Source organism: Hylobates moloch, unplaced genomic scaffold, assembly GCF_009828535.3.
Source record: "Hylobates moloch isolate HMO894 unplaced genomic scaffold, HMol_V3 SCAFFOLD_7, whole genome shotgun sequence".
NCBI classification, from domain to species: Eukaryota; Metazoa; Chordata; class Mammalia; order Primates; family Hylobatidae; genus Hylobates; species Hylobates moloch.
The window spans coordinates 83,069,448-83,093,813 of NW_026652282.1; the positions used below are offsets into that span (position 1 = coordinate 83,069,448).

The window sequence follows — 24,366 nt, forward strand, 5'->3', positions numbered from 1 at the left end:
GTAGAGACGGGGTTTCACCGTGTTAGCCAGGATGGTCTCGATCTCCTGACCTCGTGATCCACCCACCTCGGCCTCCCAAAGTACTGGGATTACAGGCGTGAGCTACCGCGCCTGGCCTTAGTATTTTTTTTTTTTTAATTATGGGGCTCAAATGAAATAGAATATCAAATGTGTAGGAGATCTTGCAGATCCACCATTTAAGTCCTCCATTTTGCTCATTTATTCTATATTCATTATTTTTTAATTTTTTTAAAATTTTATATTTTTAATTTTTGTGAGTACATAGTACATATATTAGTTTTTGTACTAATACTCTAATATTAATACTATATTATAACCCATTATTTTAACCTGATAACAACACTGTTTGCATAAACAAACAAGCAAAAAGAAAACTAATAACAATTCTATGCCTTAACTTTGTCCCTCCACTTTTTAACATTTTGTTGTGCTATTTCTATTTATATCTTATTGTATTGCCTATGTCTGAAAAAGTTGTTGTAGTTATTATTTTTGATTGGTTCATCCTTTGGTTTTTCTACTTTGGATGAGAGTAGTTTACACAGCACAGTTACAGTGTTATAATATTCTGTGTTTTTCTGTGTACTTACTATTACCAATGAGCTTTGTAGCTTCAGGTGATTACTTAGTGTTCATCAATGTCCTTTCCTTTCTGATTGAAGTACTCCCTTTAGCATTTCCTGTAGGACAGGTCTGGTGTTGATGAAATCCCTCAGTTTTTGTCTGTCTGAGAAAGTCTTTATTTCTCCCTCATGCTTGAGGAATATTTAGGCTAGATATACAATTCTCAGGTTAAAGTTCTTTATTTTTTTCTTCATCACTTTAAATATGTCATGCCACTCTCTCCTGGCCTATAAGGTATCCACTGAAAAATCTGCTGCCAGATGTATTGGAGCTCCATTGTATGCTATTTCTTTCTTTTCTCTGGCTGCTTTTAGGATCGTTTCTTTAGCCGTGATCTTTGGGAGTCTGATTGTTAAATGACTTGATGTAGTCTTCTTTGGGTTAAATTAGCTTGGTGTTCTATAACCTTCTTGTACTTGGATACTGATATCTTTCTCTAGGTCTGGGAAGTTCCCTGTTATTATCAGAGAAAGATTCTTGGAAAAGCTGTATTATCCCTTTGAATAAACTTTGTGCCCCTATCTCTTTCTCTACCTCCCCTTTAAGGTAAATAACTCAGATTTGCCCTTTTTAGGCTATTTTCTAGAATTCTCTGAATTACCAGGGAGAAACGCTTGTTCTCTTCCCTTACTTTCTCTCAAACAAATGGAGTGTTTCCCTCTACTTCTCTCTCTCTCTGTTCTGAGACAACTAAAGCTGGGGGTGGAGTCACTCAAGGACCCCTGTGACCACAACTATGACTGCACTGGGGCAACCTGAAGCCAGCACAGCACTCGATCTCACCCAAGACCTGCTGTAACCACTCCCTAGCTACTGCCTATGTTCACTCAAGGCCTGTGGATCTACAATCAGCAGGTGGCAAAGTTAGGCAGGCCTGTGTCCTTCCCTTCATGGCAGTGAGGTCCCCCAGGCCCAAGGTGGGTCCAGAAGCACTGTCCAGCAGTCAGGGACTAGAGTCAAAATCCTTACAAGTCTACCTGGTGTTCTATTTTACTGTGGCTGAGCTGGCAATCAGAGCACAAGACACAGCCCTTTCCATTCTTCCCTCCCCTTTCCAAAGGCAGAGGAGACTCATCCTGTAGCCACTGCCACCATAGGCCATGAGGAGTGCTCTCAAACTAACACTGATGTTCTTTTAAGGCCCAAGGGCTCTTAAATCAGCTTGTGGTGAATGCTGCCTGGCCTGGGACTCACCCTTCAGGGCAGTGGGCTCCCCTCTGGCTCAAGGCAAGTCCAGAAATGCCATCCAAGGGTCAAGTCTTGGAATTAGGGACCCCCAAGAGACCACTTGGTATTCTACTTCACTGTGGTTGTGCTGATACGTAAGGTACAAACGAAGTACCTTTAATTTTTCCCTCTGCTCTCCTCAAGCAGAGGGTTTTGCCCTGTAGCCAGCACAGCTGGTAGTGTGCTAAGTCTCACCAAAAGCTTGCAAGTCTCAGAGGCCCACCCAAGGCTGTCGATATAGAACCTGGGTATTGCTGCTGGTTATTCAGGGCCCAAGGGCTCTTCAGTTAGCAGGTGATGAATGCTACCAGCACGGCGTCCTTTTTTTCAAGGCAGTGGGTTCCCTTTTCACCCAGGGTATATCTAGAAATGTTGTCTGGAAGCTAGGGCCTGGAACGGGGGCCTCAGGACTCTGACCAGTGCCCTATCCTGCTGTGGCTATGGTGGTATCCAAGATGCAAGACAAAGTTTTCCCTACCCTTCTCTCCCCTCCCCTCAAGCAGAAGGAAGGGGTCTCTTCTGGAGCTGTGAGCTGTGCAGTCTGAAGGTAGGGGAGGGGTAATGCCAGCACTTCCTTAGCCACCCCAGCTGGTGTCTCAGTATGTCACATCCCCTCCACCCCCAGTCCTCTGTCTCTGGGCCTAGTTCAGCACTAGGACTTGCCTAAGACTTGCAGTCCTTATGGCGTAGACTACCTTTCAAGTTTACTTAGAGACACAAAGCACTGTAGCCCTCAGTGGAGAGATTTGCAGAAACTCAAAAGTTCCAACTGCTAGGATGGGTAATTCCTCTCTGGCTAGGGCTGGTTTAAATGCTCCCTTCGTGGGTGGGTGCTGGCTAGGTTTGGTCCAGGTTTCCTTTCTGCTGTAACAAGACAGCACCGAGTTCAGTGCCTCACAATTGCTGTGTTCTTCCTGCCCCAGTGCGCAGAGTTGCTCTCTGTACCATGCTGATGCAGCAGGGCCTGGGGGAGGGATGGCATTCCTGATTCAAGACTGTTTTCCTTTTCTCTTTAATGCGCTTTCAATAATACGAAGTTAAAACCAGGTACTATGAGTGCTGACCTGTTTTTTTGGTTCTTAAGAAGCTGCTTTTTCTGTGTAGATAGTTGTTGAATAGGTGCCCTTGTGGGGGCGAAAGATAATCAGTGGAGCCTTCTATTCCACCATCTTGCTCCACCTCCCACCAAAAGTCTCGTTCAATAACTTTTTATTGAGCACCTACTATAGAATTGACTTGACCCTATGATTAGTAGCAGGGCCTACAATGGTGAGCAAAATAGTTATGATCTGCCCTCATAGAGCTATGGATCTTACAGTCTAGTCATTTCTTTGTAATTCATTTTCCTCATCTGTAAAATTAAGAAGTTGAATGATTTCTAAGGTCTCTACCAGTTGAGAGAGAAAATATAGCATGCTGCTTAAAATCATGGGTTTTCAAATCAGGCTGCCTGTATTTGAATCCCGCTTCTTATACTTGCTAGCCATTTGGACTTCATCAAGTAAAGGGTCTCCACGCCTCGGCTTCCCTGTCTGCAAAGTGGGAATGATAATAGTAACTATCTTACTATCATGTTAGGTGGACTAAATGAGAATATATATATATATATTCCACTTTGATAATGCCTGGTGCATACTAAATGCCCAACAAATGGTGGTTAATACTATTAAGTTCTGTCACTCTATGATATACAATCTCTAAGTCCCCTTATGGAAAGTTGCTCCTTATAAAGCCCCACCTTGACTACAGAGGTTGAATAGGGCCAACCTGCATATCACACCTATTTTTCTGAAATTTCTTTGAATTCCACCTCGTTTTAACTGAGTTGTCAGATTTAAAAAATGGAAGGACTTGGCCCTTGCTAAGATTTCTTACCTGAAGCACATTGCCAGGAAGCATCAGCACTCCCAGTCACCACTAAGTGGCAAACCAGGAGTGTGTGTGTGTTTTTCCTCGAAGTTCCAAATGTGCAGTTCTCTTTCTTACGCAGTCCTGGGAAAGGAAGCCTTCTTGTGCTCACTGCCTCCTCACTGAGGCTACTGTTTTGATCATGTTACTCCTTGGTTTATCAAAGCCAGCTGCAGCTTCCTCACAACGTGTTGGGAGAGATTTAAAACACCTTCAGCTGCCTTTGGAGAGCTCAAGAGGGATTGGTCCAGGTCAAATATTTGACTTGCCACCTGAAAACAAGTAAGTGAAAAACTACCATATGCTCAACTCAAGCTCCACCCAGGTGCAGTTTCTAGAGGCAGCCCAGTCCACACCACCACCATCCCCAGGGTGAGTCTATGGCAAATGACCATGACTCTCCCTGATATAGCTTCATTAGAGTTCTTTGTGTCAAACTAGCTATTTTCTAAGCAAAATCATACCAGCATTTGTCAGTTGGACCCCTTACTGGCAACAATTACCAACTGAAAAAATGAAAACATTTGTAGGTACTCCTCCTTCTTACGCACCTCCTCCAAGAACTTCTGAAGCACTCTTCCCCATATACACACACCCACACACACACACACACACTTTTTTGTTTCCAGTGCAATCAAGGTCAGGGATAAGAGTGATGAAGATGGTGCGAAGATGGTGCAAAGTTAAGCTTGACATTTATTCTATGAGGAAACACTACAGGAAACTGCAAAGACCTTACATCTTTCAAAAAACATAGAGCTTCAACTTTAAAAAAAAAGTCAATGCACTGCAAAAAAAAAAAAAAAAGTAAGTGAAAGGCAACTATTGGCAAAGTAGATTACTTTTCCCATGGATTGCAATGATAAACTATAGCATTGAATTAGGATTTCTTCAAAAGGAAAAATCCCATGTAGAATAGATGAACTGAGCGAAAAACTTTGAGGACAAAGCAATTAGCCATAATTGGCAACCCATGGCCTCTGGGAGGTTGCGCTCCACCAGCAGCTCAGTGTTTTCTACTCTTCCTTAATAGAATTTTCCCAATTCTAAAATGTATCACACCTCCTCTGTCTAGCCTCAGTTGTTCTTCAGTCTGTAAAACCTGGAGTTGCCTCCTATTTCTGGACCAGACTCTACTCTGGGTCTTCTGATTTCAGAGAGATCAAAATGTCAAAATTCCAAAAGACAGAGTCTAACTCGAGGGTTCTGCTTCTCTCTTTATTCTCTATGAAATACAAGCCCCGGATGTATTGATAAGTATTAAAGCTGTGTGATGGGGAGATTGCATTTATCATACTATTCTGCCAATTCTATATAGATTTGAAATTGTTCATAATAAAGTTCAAAAACTCAAGGCCGAAACAATTTCCAGATACTACCTAGTTTGCTTCCAGCCTTCCAACAACAGGAAGAAATTCTGAGTTTTCATCTACCAACAGATAGTACTGAACCCCAAACCTGGGCATCACACACTTGGTGATTGGAGAGCAGACAAGAGGGAGGACTTTGCCTACAGTCCGCTCATGCAGGAAGCACAGCTCCAAAAAAATGTATTGGGCTGTTCCGACCCATTAATTTCCTTTCCTGGGGCCGATTAGAATTTCTTTTCACCTCAGCTTGGAGAACAACAAGTATCTCCTTAATCTGTACGTATTTTTAAAAAGTCCATTATTTCAAAATGCTGCAAAACAAGTTACCTTACACGGACATAAAGTGAAAAGACATGGTGATGAGTTAATCTCTGTAATCAGAAGCACCTGATATTGAAAATGGATTTAAGACACATTCTCATTTGCTGCCTTTACTCTCCCACATGGCGCTATTTTTATTTCTCACAATTATCTTTCCTCCTCTCCCCACTGCCTATTCTGTTTTACTCACCAGGACCTCGAGCCTCTGCACCATTTTGCCACGTATCTTCCCTCTTTCTAGTCTTTATCTTCTATTAATATTAATAACAGCATCTGTGGCTGCATTGAGGCAGTTAAGAATGTAACGGGATCACTTCTTACCTACTCCATGGCCACTACCCTCATTCAAGCTACTATCTTATCTATCCTGGATTATTGCAGCAGCCTCCTAAGTGGTATCCCTGCCACTGAGCGTTGAATCTGTACATTCCTTTGGCAGTATGGCCATTTTCACGATATTGATTCTTTCCATCCATGAGTATGGGATGTGTTTCCATTTGTTTGTGTCACCTATGATTTATTTCAGAAGCGTTTTGTAGTTTTCCTTGCAGACGTCTTTCACCTCCATGGTAGATTATATTCCTAGTTTTTTCTTCAGCTATTGTAAAACGGTTTGAGTTCTGGATTTGATTCTTAGCTTGGTCTTTGTTCGTGTATAGCAGTGCTAGGGGTTTGTGTACATTGATTCTGTAACTTGAGACTCTATTGAATTCATTTACCAATTCTAGGAGTCTTTTGGAGTAGTCTTTAGTGTTTTCTAGGTATACGATCATATCATTGGCAAATAGCGAGTTTGACTTCCTAAAATAAGAGGTATAATATTTAAAGGGGACATTGGTGTGGAACTAGTCATGATTTGGGCCTGTGATTATGGCACTGTGTGATACTGAAATGTCTCTAGTTAGAGCACTTACTACCTGGGGCGGAGGGTACGGGGCTCTGCATTCTGAAAACCAGGGAATCTTTGTCTGAGGGATGCAAAAAGCCCCTGGAGTTGTAAGCAAAAGTATTTGTGTGTGCTTCTCCAATGCTAAAATTTAGTAGTTGCAACAGACATCATATGGTTCACAAAGCCTACAGTATTTATTATCTGGTCTTTTGCAGAAAAAGTTTGCTGACCCTTGGCATTCAGAGTTGAATAGAATATATCAGTGCCTTTCAGGTAGTAAGGATAAGTATTGTTTGTGAAATGTTCATTTCAGTTATGAGCATGTGACACTGAATTCAGATGCAAAATGCATTTCTTAGTATGGAAAGCAGATAAAAAAATTGAAAACCACTCTTGTAGTCTATGTTAAGGGATTGGATTTCATCTTAAGAGAAACCATTGTTGGATTCTAAGCTGAGTTGTGATTTAACCAGTGTTGTGTTTTAGCAAGATTCCTCTGGCTGCAGTATAAAGAATGTGATAAAGAGAGGCAAGGTGGATAAGAGGCAGATTAGGAGACTATTTCCATCATCCAGATGAGGGATGCTGAGGCCTGGGCCACTGTGGTAGCAGTGGGAATAAAGAAAGTTTATCAGACATTTTTGGAAAAGTTCCTGAGTATTGATTTAGGGGCATAAAATACCTCTGTCTTGGTCTCTGACAATATCCCTATTTTTCTGCTAAAAGGGGAAAAAAGAATGTTAGAACAGCACTGGCAAAGCATCTCAGTGTTTACCATTGCATTTAACTCAGCTCTGACATCCAAAACCCTGAGAACTGTATCCCAGACTGAGAAGTGTTGGGCCATTGAGGCAAATTAGGAACACTTCAACAACGAAGTATTTTAAATGGCTTGGTATTTAGCCTCTCTATATAGAGGCCTCCTTGGAGAAGCTGGTCTACTCATTACCAGAGACTTTATGCATGTAGTTGGGATCATTCCTCCCCTCTCTTCCCATTTTTTTTATCTGACCTCACTTCTTAATTTAGCTCCATGTCAGATCCCTTGCTAACTTAGAAGCGCCAGATGAAGGTCCTTTGGGGGCCTATCAACACCTCTTCAACTCCACTTGCACTATGAGGCAAGCATAGAAACCAATCCCTAGGCTTCTGATTGCCCAGTGCTTACAGCTGATTCAGCCACATTTCCCAGCTGATTGTTCCACCCCCTGGTCTCTTTCCTTGCAGTAGCCTGGGGTTTCAATTTCTTTTACAAACGTGCCTCCCCTACCCACTACCACTATAACCTTGCCTTAGCCATCAACCTCCCTCACCCTCAACTAACTTTCTGGATCTAAAAAAGTAGCCAAGACCTGTTGCTAACATATACTGGGATTGACTCCAACTGTGCTGACCTGTAATACACATGAATACATCCTTGACAGATTGCTTGAAACCCAGAGGGACAGATGAATATAGGGTTACCAGACCTTCATTTCAAGGGCTGCTGACTAGCTAGAGTGCACAGACTCTAAAAGGAGCCACAGTCCTGCCATGCATGACTAATGCAACTTGAAAGGCAGGCACTCGGTAGAGAAGGAGTAGGAACATGCCTAGGAGGCTGATCAAAAGCACCCCAGCCTGAAAATCCCACTGCTGCAATCACTTCTTTGGGCCATGACATTGGTTTCCCAAAGATGTCAGTTAAAATGTCACCATGTCCTCCAGGATGGATAAATGCCTTAAGACATTAGCACCCACCATTACTACTCTAGTCAGGAAGAACTTACCATGTTGGTTGCTGATCCCTTAAGAGTAATTGAAAAGAATAATAATTCCTAAGTAGACAAACATGGATTTGAATCCTAGCTCTGTCATTTAGTGTTCATGTGGCCCTGGGCAAGCTCCCCTAAGCTCTCTGAGTCTCAATTTATTTGTGTATAAAATGGAGATATCATTATTTACTACATAAGTTGCTGTAAGGATAAAATGGGATAATGTTTGTAAAGTGTCTTGCACATAGTAAATGCTCATGAAAAGTCTTCGTCCCTTAAGCCCTAGCACTCCCCACTCTGCCCAGGTCTTGAATGTCCACATTAAATGAGTTGCCCACAAAAAAATGGTAAATGGATGGAAGTGTCAGATATGTGCAAGTAGGTTATTTGTCAACGTGTAGAAAGGTTAAGACCTGAAACTCTCAGGGAATGTCTCTGCTCCCATCCTAGAGAATTTTGTTCTCGCGATAAGAGCCCCATCCCAAGTGGTGGCAGTGCATTCAAGGTGTACCTCTCTAAGGCATGTCTATACCCCCAAACCAAAATAATAAAAATGGTTACTCGTATCTTTGTCTCTGGAGCAGGTATCATCTCCTGTTGGAGAATGCCCTCTTACATATCAATTCCCATCATGGTTTCTTGACTTCACACACAGCATGTCAGTGACATATATAAGATGTGTCACAAGCACTTTGGATAGTTTTAGAACGTGTTTTGTTTTATAAATTTGTTGATTTGAGGTTATGCCTATAATCTTGCCACTCTCCCACACTTAGGCAGAGTTACTGGTGTCGTCAATGACCTTGGATATGTCTGTGTTGCATATGTAAATGCCCTTCATCATGTGAGACTTTATTTTCTCTTGCTCATTCCTTGGAGGATCTTATTTTACGATGGAGTTGCCATTTCCTTTCCAGCCCCTCCCCCTGAGAAAAAGGTAGTTGAAATGGGGTCAAAGAAACTTATTTTCTTTGTGTTTTTGGTGTGAACTACCTCAGAAGCACTCATATAGCCTCCTATGACTTAATGTCCTCCAAGCCAGTGACAGAGCAGCCTCCTTCCCATATGCCTTTATGAACATCTGGGAGTCTGTGTGAACATCTGTACATACATCGGTATATGTGACTCCATATGTCCCAGCATGTCTGTGCTTGCATTCTGATGCAACACCTGTTAAACTACAGTACCAAATTGCTGGCTATTGCTGTGGCTTTAGGGCTAATTCTGGAGAATAAGATGCAATCTCAATTTAATACAGGTGGATAGAGATAACAGGAAGATGGAGATCCAGGGAGACAGTAGATTTCCTTGAGATTATTTTTAATTGTCCGGAGAGGATAGGTCATGCTGAAGCAATTTAGCCTTTAACCACTAACGGCACTATTCGGAAATGTTCTGCCATGCTCCTGTTTTTCCTCTACGCTGACTTTTTTTCTGCCGGTCACAGGCAGAATGAATACTTACAGCCCAAGTGCTAAGTCCCAGAGAATAATGGCTTGGATAAAGAAAGCTTGTCAGGGCTTTCTCTGCAGCCTTGTTCCGTGCAAAGGCAGAGCCTCTCCTGTTGCTTCACTTTCAAACCTGAAGGCATCAAAGGGGCAGCCAGGTCATCTTTGTTTTAAACTCTCTTTTCCCCTGCTGTCAGCCTCTACTATTTCTCACCTTTTTTTAAAATTAATTCTTCAGAGAAGTCTCACTGTGAAGTTGCCCTGACGTGATTTATTTTAAAGAATGGCTTTAGCGCTCTTGTTTAAAGTACCATCCAGGAAAGTCTTTACCATTCCTGATATGTATGGGTCTCCCTCCTTAGGCAACGGTATTCACTGGGGTAGGAAGGAGAGGAGGTGCTCAGGAAACAGCTGGAACCTGCTAGAGGAAGGCCCCCCCCCCCTTAGTTGGAGGTCGTGAATGCTGTGAAATGGAAAAGGCAAAAGGATCCCTTGGGGTCTGAACATCAATGACTCCACTAAGGACTGGTGACCTCTTAGGTCTAAGAGTCGCTTCCCACGAGCCAACAAACACTCTCTGAAACACATTCCACCAAACACTCAATAATTTTTCCATAATAGCCTTTAATACTAAAATGCATTAAATTTTTGAAGCAGAGAAAACACATTTAAAGGGGGAAACAGAGAACCACCAGATAAAAGGAAACAATGTGGCAGATAACACCATTTGAAACATAACTGTAATAATTTAATAAAGCTGCTTTATCATCTTCATAAAATAGACAGTGGTGATTCTTTTTTGTCTTTTTTCTTTTTACAATGATTCAGTCACTGTGAAAATGTACATAACATACAGATCAGCATATACAACAATTTCATCTTCATATAATCAGCAACAGAGACTGCTTAATGAGACATACTGTACTTGCATCCCTCTAAATTTCCACCCTGGTTTGACAGGTAAACAGTAATAGTGTCATCAGGCTCATTCCCCTCACTAGAGGAGCGAAGGCGTAAGCCTTTTGCAACTAATACCTTAGCATTCAAATAGCACAAGGAGGTATTTGTTGCTGATTTCTAGCTCAAGCTAGTCTGGCTCTTGGTCATTAAAGTCTGTATCCTAGCCTTCCTCAGCTGAACGCCAGCCAGTGCCAGTAAAAATCTACTTAACCAGTGCTGTAATGGTGTTAGCTGGTTTGTTTGCTAAGGTTGACAGCAACTTTCAGTTAGTAACAAGGTCATCTTGAATTGCCAACACAGCTGGAGCAACAGTCAGCATCGTCAGTTTTCCCTAATGACCTACAATGCTTTCCAATCAAGATCAGCTGTTTGTGGGTTATTCTTTACCAAGAGCGCCTTCCAATCTATGTATCAGACAAGGTGGTAAATTTTCTTTGTTTCACAAAAGCAATATGATTCCTATTTGAAATTAATTCACTTTTGCACAACAAGTGACCCACAAGCCAATTCCAGCGGCACAAGAAAACAAAGAGAGCTGCAACAACTTCATTAGGACAATGTGTTTTGCTCTGGAATATTTCATTATCAATATAAAGCCACCCGGTCCCAGCCCCACCCCCACACATCCCCTTTGAATATTACTTTGTTACATACTTAAACTAAAGAACAACATCTCAATACACTTCAGTGTCAGCAGATACAATTTGACTCATGAAATGACATCCTTAAATGTAATTTTACCAAGAAGGCAAACACTAGGACTGTATACAATGGATTTCTTAAGCTCATTTATGCCAGTTTTTCAAAGTCAATAAGGGTCTTATTACCCGGGGTAAAGAGCCAAGTGGACCAAACTTGTCAGAATGCTTTGGGGGAACATTCAACATCAAAATGATCCCCAGAAAGTGGATTGGAATTCCAGCCAGAACTGCTATTATGTACAATAATAATCCTTTTCCACTCTAGATGCCCAATCGAGCTATCCCCTTCACCCTGCCTCTCCCTAAACTGCCCTTTGTCCTTGCTGCTTCAAGTGGACCACTTTGTTTTGCTTTTTTTTAATATGATAGGGCTATAGGGAAAAGTCAGCTAAACTCCCTGCATAAAATCAGTCAGTCATATGCTGAAGTAACACTATCAAGATGATACTCTGAGTGGTTCCAATTTTCAGAGATCTAAATTGTATTTTTTAAAAATATTTCTGATTAGAGATCAGTGATCACTAAGTGAACAAATTTGTCTAAATGAACACCTCAGGTGCAATTTTGGATGAAGAAGTATACCTGTCTGGGGAATTGCCAAAGCAGTTATCATTAAAGCATGTCACACTTCAACACCAACTCCTCCTTAAAAGGGACATCAGAATAAATGGAATAGAACTCCCTAGGACTTAGGAACCGAAATCACTCCCTTGAGTTTACGTGTGCAACATGTTTAGAGAACGAAAAGGAAGAATATTTGGCCCTGTGGACCTTGTAGCTTTTCACCAGACATGCCAAAAAGGAGAAGGTGGGGTGGGGTGGGGGGAACATGAGCCAAAGGGAAATTTAGGATCCTTGCTCAGAATGCCTATTTGCAGGTACAGCCTGCCTACAAAACCAGTTTACAAAGCCCTCCTAGTATGCACTTGTGCTTCTGAGAGGACTCATGCATCAGACAATTGTGGGGAAAAATATTTCCTTAATGAGAGGAATTCTCTGAACATGCTCAGTGAGGTTTGGAAGCCAAAAAAATCTGACTGCCCACTGAGAACAAAGTATTTGGATAGGGAAGAAGGATGGATCTATAGCTTGAAGATGAATTATGAAAAGAAATGAAGAAAACCCAAGAGAAAAGCAAAATCAATGCCAATGCCACTCTAACCACTTAAAACTTGGCTGGTAAGAGGCATGGCAGCCAGTGGCCTCTCTGGCTCAACAGCCACGTGACAATTAATGTTCCCACTTTCCACAATCTTTTCTGCTCCCTGGTTCCCACTGAACATAGCAAGAAATACACCTGTAGAAAACTGTGAAGTCTGACTTCAAAGTGACCTTGAAATGGCAGCTAATAACATAATATCAGGATGGATCAGGGTGAGAAACAGTCTAAATTCTATAGGCAGCCATCATAACTTAAAGGGGAAATTTTTAAAATTTTTTTAATGTGTTAATCAAGTAGTCACTTGCAAAGAGAAATAAATAATTCAAAATCCACTACCAAAATGAAATAAATCAGAGGGAGAAAACTGTATGAGAGGCAATGAAACGAGGAAAAATGAAGATGTTATGGTAATTCATCCTTAATTGTGTCAGTTTCAGAGGGAAATTTGCAGCCACACCAATATTTTGCATGAGGTAGTATTCAGCACTGAATAAGAAATAAGGATGGATTTGTAGCTTCATTATACGTTCTTTTTCAGAAATGTTCTCCCCTACCTAACCCCATCCCTACTGCCTTACCCACCCCCTCCCTCAAAACCCTTCTCCCTCCCATAAAAGAAAATATTCCTAGTAATGTGTAAAGCTAGGAACTCAGGCAAAAATAAGTAAAACATTCAAAAGAGCTGACTTATCTACCTAAACTTAAGAAAATAAATCCTCTTTTGCATTCTAGTGCTCTAACCTCTAGGCCTTCTCTCTGTGTACTCCTGAATTTCAAAAAACGAAACAAATGAAAACAGAACCATAAAACTTGTTTCTCTAGAAACAACTCTCTTAAGACCAAGGCAGAACAAAGGTGACATATTTCTTTAGTTTATTTTTAAATAATGAACTCTTAGGCTGCAAAAATACTATGTTGGCTAGTGAATATTAATAAACAAAAGATAAATGGGGGAGTTAGAGGAATGTTAAAAGAGAAAAAAAGGATCTACAGTGTGTTAATTTAAAAAGGGTGTATTCCTAGCCTACAGCAAAAAGAGTTGGCTAAATCTAAAGGATTTTTATTTTAATATTTTCTTGTTCACATTTTTAATCAAAAAAGTATTAGTCATAAAAAGACGAGTTCAAGTGTCTGAGTGTCTCCGTTTAGAAGCCACAGTAATTGGATTAGCGATGCTGTTACCTGTTACCTGTCTTTTCCAAAATGTACACTTTGTACTGCTTACTCTATCCCTACGTATAAGCCTAAGATACAGAGCAACATGGAGTTCTCAATTCCAGCCCATGACGTGCTTTGCAGTCTAATTCTAATCATGATTGGGAAACACTGAATCAGGAAGTGTGTGTCTGAAGAGATGCTAATTTAGATCTTAAAATAGATTCAGTCATCTTCAGTTTTAGATGATTGGAGAGAGGGAATTTCTAAGCCTGGAAACATAACTTCAGGAGCAACTTTCCTGTTCAGGGCCTGAAAATTTAAAAGATGGATGTCATAAAACTTTCAGCACAGTATTTCTGACAACTGCAAATTAGATAGCAGCCTATCCAAAAATGACTTTCTGCAATGATCTATCATGGACCTGGGCAGACCACTGAAAGGCAGGAAAAATACTTTGCTAAGTGGTGAGCAATCACTACATGAGTTAAAAAACGTGAGTATTCTCCAAGTTCTCAATCTATATGCATGGTGTTGCTCATTCATTTGCTGTCTCAGTTGTTTGCACTTTGTTTTTGTCTGTAGTTTTATTTTTTTTTTAAGAAAAAGAAAACACCAACTTTTAAAAGCCTTTTGCCATCACCACACACATAGCAATTTGCAATATCAAATACAACAATAGCACAGCTAGCAAAAGGGTTTTTAAAGCAGGGGTGTCCACAGCAAAGTAGCGGCATTGGGAAGTACTCGAGCTTCAGAAACAACCTTTTGGGGGCTCAATTTCACATCACTGAATCAATGAATAGTACACAATAAATGACCATTAATTTGTCTACACTACAAAAAACAGTGGCGAGCTTACTAAAGGTGTCCAGAGCTTTTTTTTTTCACTTTTTGCTTTTTTAAATGTAATCCTCCACAAACAATGGTAATTTATATTATAATTTTGACATAGAAAAATATATAAATTCAAACACTTAATACATAATACTTTTCACAACTGAATTTGTCTCTGTTCCCCCAACATCAAGGCCCCACGAACAACTCAAGCCAAAGCTAATTTGCTCCAACTGAACACCCCTGCTGCCTGTTGAAACAAGGGACTGTCACGGAATGATAGTCATCTATAAACAATACATTTAGGAAAAGCTCTGAAATACAGCCACTCAAGAACCAACCATTGGTGAGCAATTAAAACAAGAAGCTCCTGCTTCTTCACTAGCCAGTGTGGTTTCTTTCTCTTCCTGGAGACTGGTTTAGAGAACGATATCCTTCAGACGCTTCACACCAGGGGACTCTTTGTCGCGACCTTCCTTCAGAATGGGGTTGACCTCATGCATGACTTTCTCGCTGTCAGCTCCACGGGGCTCAGCTTCAGAGGGACGAGTAGGGCCATTGTTGACATTGTTGACATACTGCTCCAGATCACGGGCCGGGGGAGCCAGGGCAATGGTGTAAGACACGGAAGGCTTGGTGGGCAGAGAGCTCTTGAGGTGGAGGGGGGAGGTGACAGGGCTGATCGCCTCACAGCCATTGCCTGCCTCCCGGATAACGCTGTTGACCTTGGGGCTGCAGATGGTCACATCGACAGTCCTCTTGCCTTTCAGGGTAGGCCTCTCCTCAGCCGGGTGGTCACTGACATCTTTCCCAAAGGTTGCGAAAGTCCGTTTGGTAGGGCCGCAGTCGTCATAAGCCTCAACATCAGCAGCAGTAGCTTCAATAGACAGCGCGATGATGTTCCTCACATGCTCAGGGGACTTGGAACGGATGGGCATGGGGTTCCGGGGCATCCAGCACCTGTCAGAGTGGCCAAGAATCCGGCATTCTTCCCGGCAATGAAATCCTTCATTCTGATCTGTTTGGAAAAAAGAAAATATCAATTTCATCAGCTTTTCCCAGGAATCACTGTTACTCCCCAGTGTTCTGGTTTCTTAGATATCCACAGAACCTTGTGGGAAATGGCACTTTTAGGTAGTCCTTTACTGCCTTTTGGGACAAGTGTGAAGAATTTGATTTTTTTAAAAGGCTGTAGATCTCCCTCTATGTACATCCTTTTTAAGGTTCCCACTACTGACAAAACGAAAAACCTAAAGGGAAACACGTTATGATGAAAATACATATATATTCTAAAGTTCATCTGGAGTGTCAAGGTGCTGAGAGTCAGCATTTTAATCAACAACTCCTGCTAAAAATCACCTGCGTTTGAAACTGGATTCAGCAGACGAGGGAGTGGAGGCAGGGAAGGGAATCCAACAGTCAGTATATTTAAGAAGCCTTGGCCATATTTTTGAACAACAGCACTGCCAAACACCCTTCCACCCTACCCATCACTGATACACAGTGCTTAATTTAAGTTTAGATTGATATCCTACTCTCTGTGAAAGCCCAATCATACCCCTTCTTTTTGACCACCAGTCCCATCAGCCAATCTCCTCACTATGCCATTTCCATGACTTGATTTCCCATCAGAAGGAATAAACTGAGATCCCTTCTTTCCAGCTGACCCATAAGCTTCAATTGGCCCTATGCAAACATCAGTCACATGTTGGTCATTGTTAATTAGACTCAACTAGCCATCCCTTCTTATCTTTCTTATCTGCAGTTTTGTTAGAGAAATATTTCTTAAAGAAATCTTTCATGGATTATTTTAACTCCATCCTGGAAGATCTCAGCAGTTACAATTCATAATTATTGGGGAGACATAGATTTCTCTTTCCAGGTCAGGTTCACTAAGGGTTAAAGCTTCAATTTGGCTCTCAGAGAGGCTTACTGCACAGGCTTTACCAAGGCATGGACCCAGGGTTAACTTCTGCCTGTCACTGGAAAACTGTTAATCTCAATGTTTGTTTTATAGCCCTAGTTTTCCAGATCTATTTATATTTACGTTACATTCTTACAAGAGGATGACCTAATGAAAATTTTCATCACATTGCACAATGCATCAAAATATGAGCAGCTTAACATTTACAGAAAATACATATATATATATATATACACATATGTTTATAGAATATATATATTTATGTTGTGACTGATTTTTTGCAGGGGGAAGATGTCTGCAATTCAGAGTCTTACTTGGCATCAGTCTATATATAACACATCTTCCTTGTATACTTGTACTTCTGTATTTTTGGTGTTTTTTGTTTGCTTCTTCATTGTTTTTAAAGAGTAAATGGCATAGCAAAGCAAGGTACTGCTATGCCTCATTCATCAAATGTTCTTTGGTGAAGGGGCACAAGGCAGAGGGCTCAAGGAATAATGGTTGAGTTGGCTGTGCACTTCATTGTTTGGAGGAAAGACATTAGAAGCCTGTTAAATATCAAGGACCTAATCCAAGCTAAATCCAGATTTCAACACAATTCTGGGCATGGCCCTTGACCTAATTTAAGCTACTTAAAAGCAAACTAAAGACAAGACCTCTTCAGTGTACCTGGACATAATTTGCCAATTTATATTTAAGATGGACACTTTCATCCCCCTTTCAGTGCTGGGCAACGAAACACTCAGAATTTTGCACAGTGGAACCAAATAACAAATGAACAACATCGCGAACAGGGAAAGTGCCTTCCACATAGACAGGACAATGTTTCTGCAAACTCCAGCTCAGTTCCACATCAGGCTGCATGGCCACTTCTGCAAAATGAAAGGTCTGTCAAGGCCCTTTCTCTGCCCCTTCCCTGCAAACTCTCTGTGTTGCCATCTGATACCCTGTTATCATTCAACATGCATGTACCTGGGAGGCAGAAAATATGAAAGTAAGGGAAGCATTTTGGGATATACTTGAGAAGCACTTTGTGTAGACTAAACAGTATGAGTGGAAGAGTTAGTTGATCTACTTTTAATCAGTTTCCTCCAAATATAGTGCTTTCCACAGGAGGTCCCAAGATCCCTTCAGTAGAACAGAAGTCACATCTTTAGGGTTTCCCAGTAAGCTGTTTTCGCCTCTTCATCTCTTCCAAGGCCTATCTTGTAACTTTCCAAATAATACCTCTAAAAAATTAGTGAGAGTGTTTCAGGGTAGAGAGAGTAAGCAGGTGCAGGTGGGGGAAAAGTTCAATAAATTATTTCCAGTTCTACAAATCAGAGTAAAAATCCCTGGAAGCCAGCAAAAAAATATCCAGAAGGCTGTAAGATCTCTGTCCTTTTTGTCCCTAACTGAAAGGCATAAAAGCATAAAGACCTAACCCTTGAGCCCTGAAATCATGGACATATGACCAACTAAGAAAAGAAAATCCCAGCCAAGATTAAGAGTGATATTTCAGGCCACTTGCTCACACTTCTAGAGCAGAGCAGTAGTGAAGTACAATTGAGTAGAATCTGCCCAATGTCCTCAAAATGAAGCTCTTATTTCTTTGAGTTTTTTAATATGAAGTGACTGTCCTCTAATTTTGAGATTTAGTTTTTTTCAACACCATTCAATAGGAGAATACCACCCATGTGTCACCCTGAATCCAAGTACAATGCTCCTTCCCTACACTAGGCTGCCTCAAATGAACAGCATGAGGAGACTTGGATCCCCAGAATACAGGGAGGGAGAATAGAGAGCCCAGAGACAGACACCTCCAAGATCTTACAAATCTTGGAAGACCAGAGCAGGGAATTCAATCTTCTCTGAGGTCTCTCTGTATAGATAGTACTTGCCTTCAGCTGACCCACTGTCTAAATGAAACAATCACTGTTGGGAAAAGGGAAACGTAGACTAACTCAGGACACACCCAACAATGCAATCAGTCTAAGCCTCCCCACCAAGTTCACTGAGCCTACCTCAGCTCCATATGAGCTGGAATCATATGAAGTTTTCTCAGATTACTTATGTAAACTTATTATATGCACTGCCCTTCCTCACGCAAGTGAAGACTTGAATCCAAGAGACTCTTTTACTCGCAACGTCTCATCCTTGGCTTGGATCTGATACCTATATTTTTTTTAAGTCCTTACCAAGGGCACTGAGTTACTGTTTCTTATTTTTGTGTTTCAGATATTTTGTGACATTTTTGTCTATACAGTTACAATGAAGTCTAACTCAGCTTAAATTTGTTTATAGCCACTTTATATATGAAATAAAAATTGTTAATATAGACAGGCAGGAAGAGCATCTCTGCCCAGCACAGGGTAATTTACATTCATAAATATACTGCAGATGAATTACGTTTCAAAAATCAAAATTTCAGTTTAGTAAAGAAATTGTGTAGTAAATGTGAGAAAGTCACAATACAAAGCCCCTTAAAAATAGCAATGAAGACAGACCAGATGTAAAAAAATAAAATTAAAAAGACTACTTCTGTAATTGCATAGGACTTGTAAAGATTATGTGCCAGCCCTCATGTAGTATAGTGACTGGGAATGGAGCTATGAGACTAGAGAAGAACCATTTTGTAGCATCACAAACTGTCAAGGTGCTGGCTCCAGCTTATATAGAGAGGTGGGCTAACAATTCACTAATTTCCTGCTGAGATTCTTCTTATGAGCCTATTTGTGACTTGATACTTTGCTACATTTTTATCTGAAAGTTCTGACCTGAACCTAGGCAAAGCAAAATGTGGCATTCTAAAATCCACATATAGTTGTGGAAATTGATGTATAGCTGAATGAAGGCAGGTGTCTTTAATTTAAACATACTCATGATTAGGGTTGACTGATGAATTTGTAAATTGGTTTTCCCTGCTTCTGAAGTTGTCCCTAGGATTTGCAAAAGAAACAAGAAAAACAGAGTGCATAAATTTGGAAGAGGAACACAAATCTTGAGATCAGAGAACTCCTTAGTTCAAAACAAATCTGATTATTTTAGACCATAAAAAACACAGAAAAAAGTGAAAGTTTCTTCAATCTACATAGTAGTAAGTATTTGGTGGTCGCAATTTGTCATCAGGAAACTTGGTGAGAGAATTTCAAAACCCCTGGCAAAAAAAAAAAAAAAAAATTTAAAGCATCAGTCTTGTGAGGGTACAAGAGGCAAAAGAGGCAGTAAGGCAGTGATGACTAAGTCATGATGGATTAAGGAAGTAATTCAAACAGAAAAAGACCCGAATATGTTATTTTGTGCAGATAATAGCAAAACTTTATGCAGCAATTACTACTCTCCTCAGGACATGAAACTACCATCTCCTCAGATGTGGGCAAACAATGTACTTCCACACTAGAAAGAGCCTACCCATGGTCCCCACCAAAGTAATAAAAGAAAATGATGAAAACATCATTTCAGGCTTTGCTAAAACTTTCCAAGTCCTGGTGGAATAGAAGAGCTAAGAGGCTCTGCTGGGTTTGTATAGATATCCAGTCACAATGGATGTGTTCGATAATGCTGGCAGTTCTTTACCGTGATTCAGAGTTTGGGTGTATTAACTCAAAGATCCTAATGATCACAGACAAAAATCCAGCACTAAAATAGTTCAAGGTTACAGTTACAAGAGCAATATGTTTCCTCTTCAGAAATAATCTGCAATCAATGAAGCAGAAAGAAAAAAGTTAAAGTGAGTGCCAGTTCCTGAGAGCTCAAGTAGTTGGCTACTTCTAAGTGGCAGCAGTAATAGAACCAACAAGCAAGTGATGTGTTTATCAGACAAGCTTCCTGAATTGTACTCTTATACATCTACTTAGTTTATTCTGCATCACCTCATGAACAAGACAATCTGTAACCAAAGCAGGGCCATTTTTTGTGAGATATAATGGAAGAGATTATGGCAATGATTATGAAGAAGGTTAGTGCTGTTAAAATTGGTCACATGTGCCTAATCGAGGAAACATAATTGTTGAGAAGTGCACCACCCACCCTTGACCTATCTAACTCCTACTCTATGAAGCAGAGATAACTAATTGCCTGCCAAATATCTTTATCTGTTTTTGTTAAATAGAAACAAAGCCCCATTTCTGTTAGGGATGGCAATGTGCTCAGCTAAAAGAAACTACATTTCACAGGCTCCCTTGTAGACATGTAATATAAGATTGGACCAACGTTATAAAGCAAGATGTTAAGAAAATTCCTTAAAAGGGGAGAGCTGACTTAGGTAAGAGACTATTTTGTCTTTATTCCTTCCTGCTTTGTCCTGTCTAGAATGGAGACATAATGACTGGTGCTGCAACATCCATCTGACTACCATGAGGCAACCCTGAAGATAGAAGCCATGTGCCTGTGGGTGGCAGAATAGAAAGATATAAGGACCTTGGGTTATTAAAGATACTGTAGAGCTACCCTCACCAGACTTGAACTTCTTTAATAAGAGGAAAAATAAATCTCTCTTATTTAAGGCATTGATTTATTTTCTTTAGTAGGAGAGGGGTGTCTTTATTACTAGCGGTTAAACACAATTCATGATTAATATATTATCCCTGAAGTCTCCATTTAAATTTCACTTCCCCAGGGAGTCCTTCTGTGATCCTTTAGACTAAGATAGATCTCATAGCACTTCCCTTTTATAACATTCATCACACGCATAATTACAGTTGACCCTTGAACAACATGGGTTTGAAACTGCATGGGTCCACTTACATGCAGGTTTTTAAAAATAAATATGGTCAGCCCTCTGTATCTGCAGGTTCTGCATCTGCCACAAAATGTGAATAGAAAATACAACATCTGTGGGATGCAAAACCCTCAGATTTGTAGGGCCGCCTTTTCATTTATCCACAGGTTCCACCAGATTCCCCACGGCAAACTGCAGGACTTGAGCACGCACAGATTTTCGTATCCTCAGGAGTCCTGGAACCAATCCTCCATGGATGCCAAGAGACAACTGTACTTGTTTCATGTCTATATTTTCTGCTACCTTTTAAGCTCTGGATGAGCAAAGATTACATCTGTCTCAGTCTAGCAAAGCGTCCAGCACAGAGCTGTCAATTAAACTGTCAATAATAGTTTAATTTAATTGAATGAAAAATGCACAGAAAGAAGGAAGAATATTGGTCAACGCCCCAGATACTGTCCTGCTCCAGATACTGTGCAACTCCTAAAAGTGGAAATAACTATTTTATCATAAACACTACAGAAACCTACAAAGTAAACTATGTAGCTTTGTCAGAGGCGTAAAGTAAATTTAGAACTTGAGAAACATTAAGTGTCCTCTTAGCCTCTGTGTGGTTTCCTGCACACTATATACAGGTGTTAGAGAGATCTAGTACCCTCTAACATCCCGTTGAAAATACATCTGCCATAGACCTGCAAGTTTTCTATCCTAATAATAGTTAATAGTGCTGTCTCCTGCACTATTATCAATCCCATCTCTGTAACTTAACAAAGCAAGTAAAGCAGCAACGGGATCAATGGAAAAGGAAGGAAGGAAGGAAGGAAGGAAGGAAGGAAGGAAGGAAGGAAGGAAGGAAGGAAAATATTACCAAGGCTTTAGGCATTTTATTTTGGTTTTGATATGTTTGATATCTTGAGGATTGGGCTTATTTGGGTGTTTAGATACCATATGGAAAATATCTGTTATGTATCTAGCAAAAATTCAATATGGGCATAATGACCAGTTCCTAGAGCCCTTCCAGGCTGTAATGTTGCAGGGGGTTTACAGTCATATTCTAAAGTAAAATTTTAGCAAAAAAAAAAAAAAAGATGGAATTCCATCTGTAAAACATTCAAGGGAACACCGGTGAAGGCTGAGATATCTGTAGACACTCATGAACCAATGATACCAAGCTATCCTGTAGTCACTCTGTGACAAGAAGCACATCACAAATTACACTACAAACAACTACTTGTCTCTTTCTCACTCCCTTCTTCCCTTTTTTCCAGCAATTTTCTCCACTTTTGGTTGCTCCCTAAAACTTTCTTTTTGTTCTCCTGTTCCCTAGCCTCCTCCTTGTTAGCAGCCCTCCCCTACAACACTATGGAATGACAGACAGACATCAGGCAGAAGGTAAAGGATGCCAGCACTGATTGGCATTCAAAACACCTATGTGGTATTACTTGACAGATGCCAAAGAAGTGCTATCCAAGAACCAGCCCTTGTAGCATGGAGAAAAATTTCCACATTTTTCATTCGTCTGGATACATGCATTAAAAAATGCCTGTTAAAATAAGATGATCCAGCATCCACCCTATAGTACTGCAGCTGATACACTCTTGAAAGCGCCACCTCCTGGCTGGAGGCCAATCAACACAAAACCACTGCACTAAACAAAAATACAGCCAAGGACCCTCACAGAGTCCACTTCACTCTCCTGCTACCTCCACTGGAGCAGGTGCCGATATCCACGGCTGAAAGACCTGAAGACAGATCATGTCACAGGACTCTTTGCAGACACTCCCCAGTACCAGCCCATAGCCCACTAGCTCCACTGGGTGGCTAGACCCAGAAGAGAAATAACAATCACTGTAGTTCGGCTCTCAGGAATCCCCATCCCTAGGGGAAGGGGGAGAACACCACATCAAGCGAGCACCCCATGGGACAAAAGAATATGAACAGCAGCCCTTGAGTCCTAGATCTTCCCTCTGACACAGTCTACACAAATGAGAAGGAACCAGAAAAAGTATTCTGGTAATATGACAAAACAAGGTTCTTTAACACCCCCAAAAGATTATACTAGCTCACTAGCAATGGATCCAAACCAAGGAGAAATCTCTGAATTGCCAGAAAAAAAAATTCAGAAGGTCGATTACTAAGCTAATCAAAGCGGCTCCAGAAAAAGGTGAAGTCCAACTTAAAGGACACAAGATATGAAAGGAAAAGTCTTCAGTGAAATAGATAGCGTAAACAAAAAACAATCACAACTTCTGGAAATCAAGGACACACTTAGAGAAATTCAAAATGCACTGGAAAGTCTCAGCAATAGAATTGAACAATAAAAGAAAGAACTTCAGAGCTCAAAGACAAGGATTTTGAATTAACCCAATCTGTCAAAGAAAAAGAAAAAAGAATTTTAAAAGATGAACAAAACCTCCAAGAAGTTTGGGACTATGTTAAGCATCCAAACCAAAAAATAATGGGTGTTCCCAAGGAAGAAGAGAAATCTAAAAGGTTGGAAAACACATTTGAGGGAATAATCGAGGAAAACTTCCCCAGCCTTGCTAGAGATCTAGACATCCAAATACAAGGAGCTCAAAGAACACCTGGGAAATTCATTGCAAAAAGATCATCACCTAGGCACATAGTCATCAGGTTATCTGAAATCAAGACGAAGAAAAGAATCTTAAGAGCTGTGAGGGAAAAGCATCAGGTAACCTATAAAGGAAAACCTATCAGAATAATAGCAAATTTCTCAGCAGAAACCCTACAAGCTAAAAGGGACTGGGGTCCTATTTTTAGCCTCCTTAAATGAAACAATTATCAGCCAAGAATTTTGTATCCAGTGAAACTAAGCTTAATAAATGAAGGAAAGATACAGACTTTTCCAGACAAACGCTGACAGAATTTGCCACTACCAAGCCAGCACTATATGAACTGCTAAAAAGAGCTCTAAATCTTGAAACGAGTCCTTGAAATACATGAAAATAGAACCTCCTTAAAGCATAAATCTCAGAGCAACTATATAACAATAACACAATGAAAAAAAGGTGTTCAGGCAATAATTTGCACAATGAATAGAATAGCACCTCACATCTCAATACTAATGTTGAATGTAAATGGCCTAAATGTTCCACTTAAAAGATACAGAATGGCAGAACGAATAAGAGTTCACCAACCACGTTTCTGCTGTCTTCAGGAGACTCAACTAACACATAGGGACTCACATAAACTTAAGGTAAAGGAGTTAGAAAAAGATATTCCATGCAAATGGACACCAAAAGCAAGCAGAAATAGCTATTCTTATATCAGACAAATTTTAAAGCAAAGCAGTTTAAAAAAGACAAAAAAGGACATTACATAATGATAAAAGGACTAGTCCAATAG

General features: G+C 40.5%; 1 protein-coding gene across 4 annotated transcripts in view; it reads right to left on the reverse strand.

Moving 5' to 3' along the window:
• Positions 1-10,169: 10,169 nt before the first annotated feature.
• The window catches only part of PCDH19 (protocadherin 19), a 152,235-nt gene continuing 138,038 nt past the window's right edge, over positions 10,170-24,366 (reverse strand). For 3 of the 4 annotated variants that reach the window (XM_032757256.1, XM_032757258.2, XM_032757257.2), the window contains one exon: positions 10,170-15,395. In XM_032757256.1, the coding sequence (XP_032613147.1) occupies positions 14,797-15,395 (599 nt within the window). In that variant the 3' untranslated portion in view covers positions 10,170-14,796. The remainder of the gene's footprint in view (positions 15,396-24,366) is intronic. The other variant, XM_058441787.1, reaches the window with a different exon arrangement.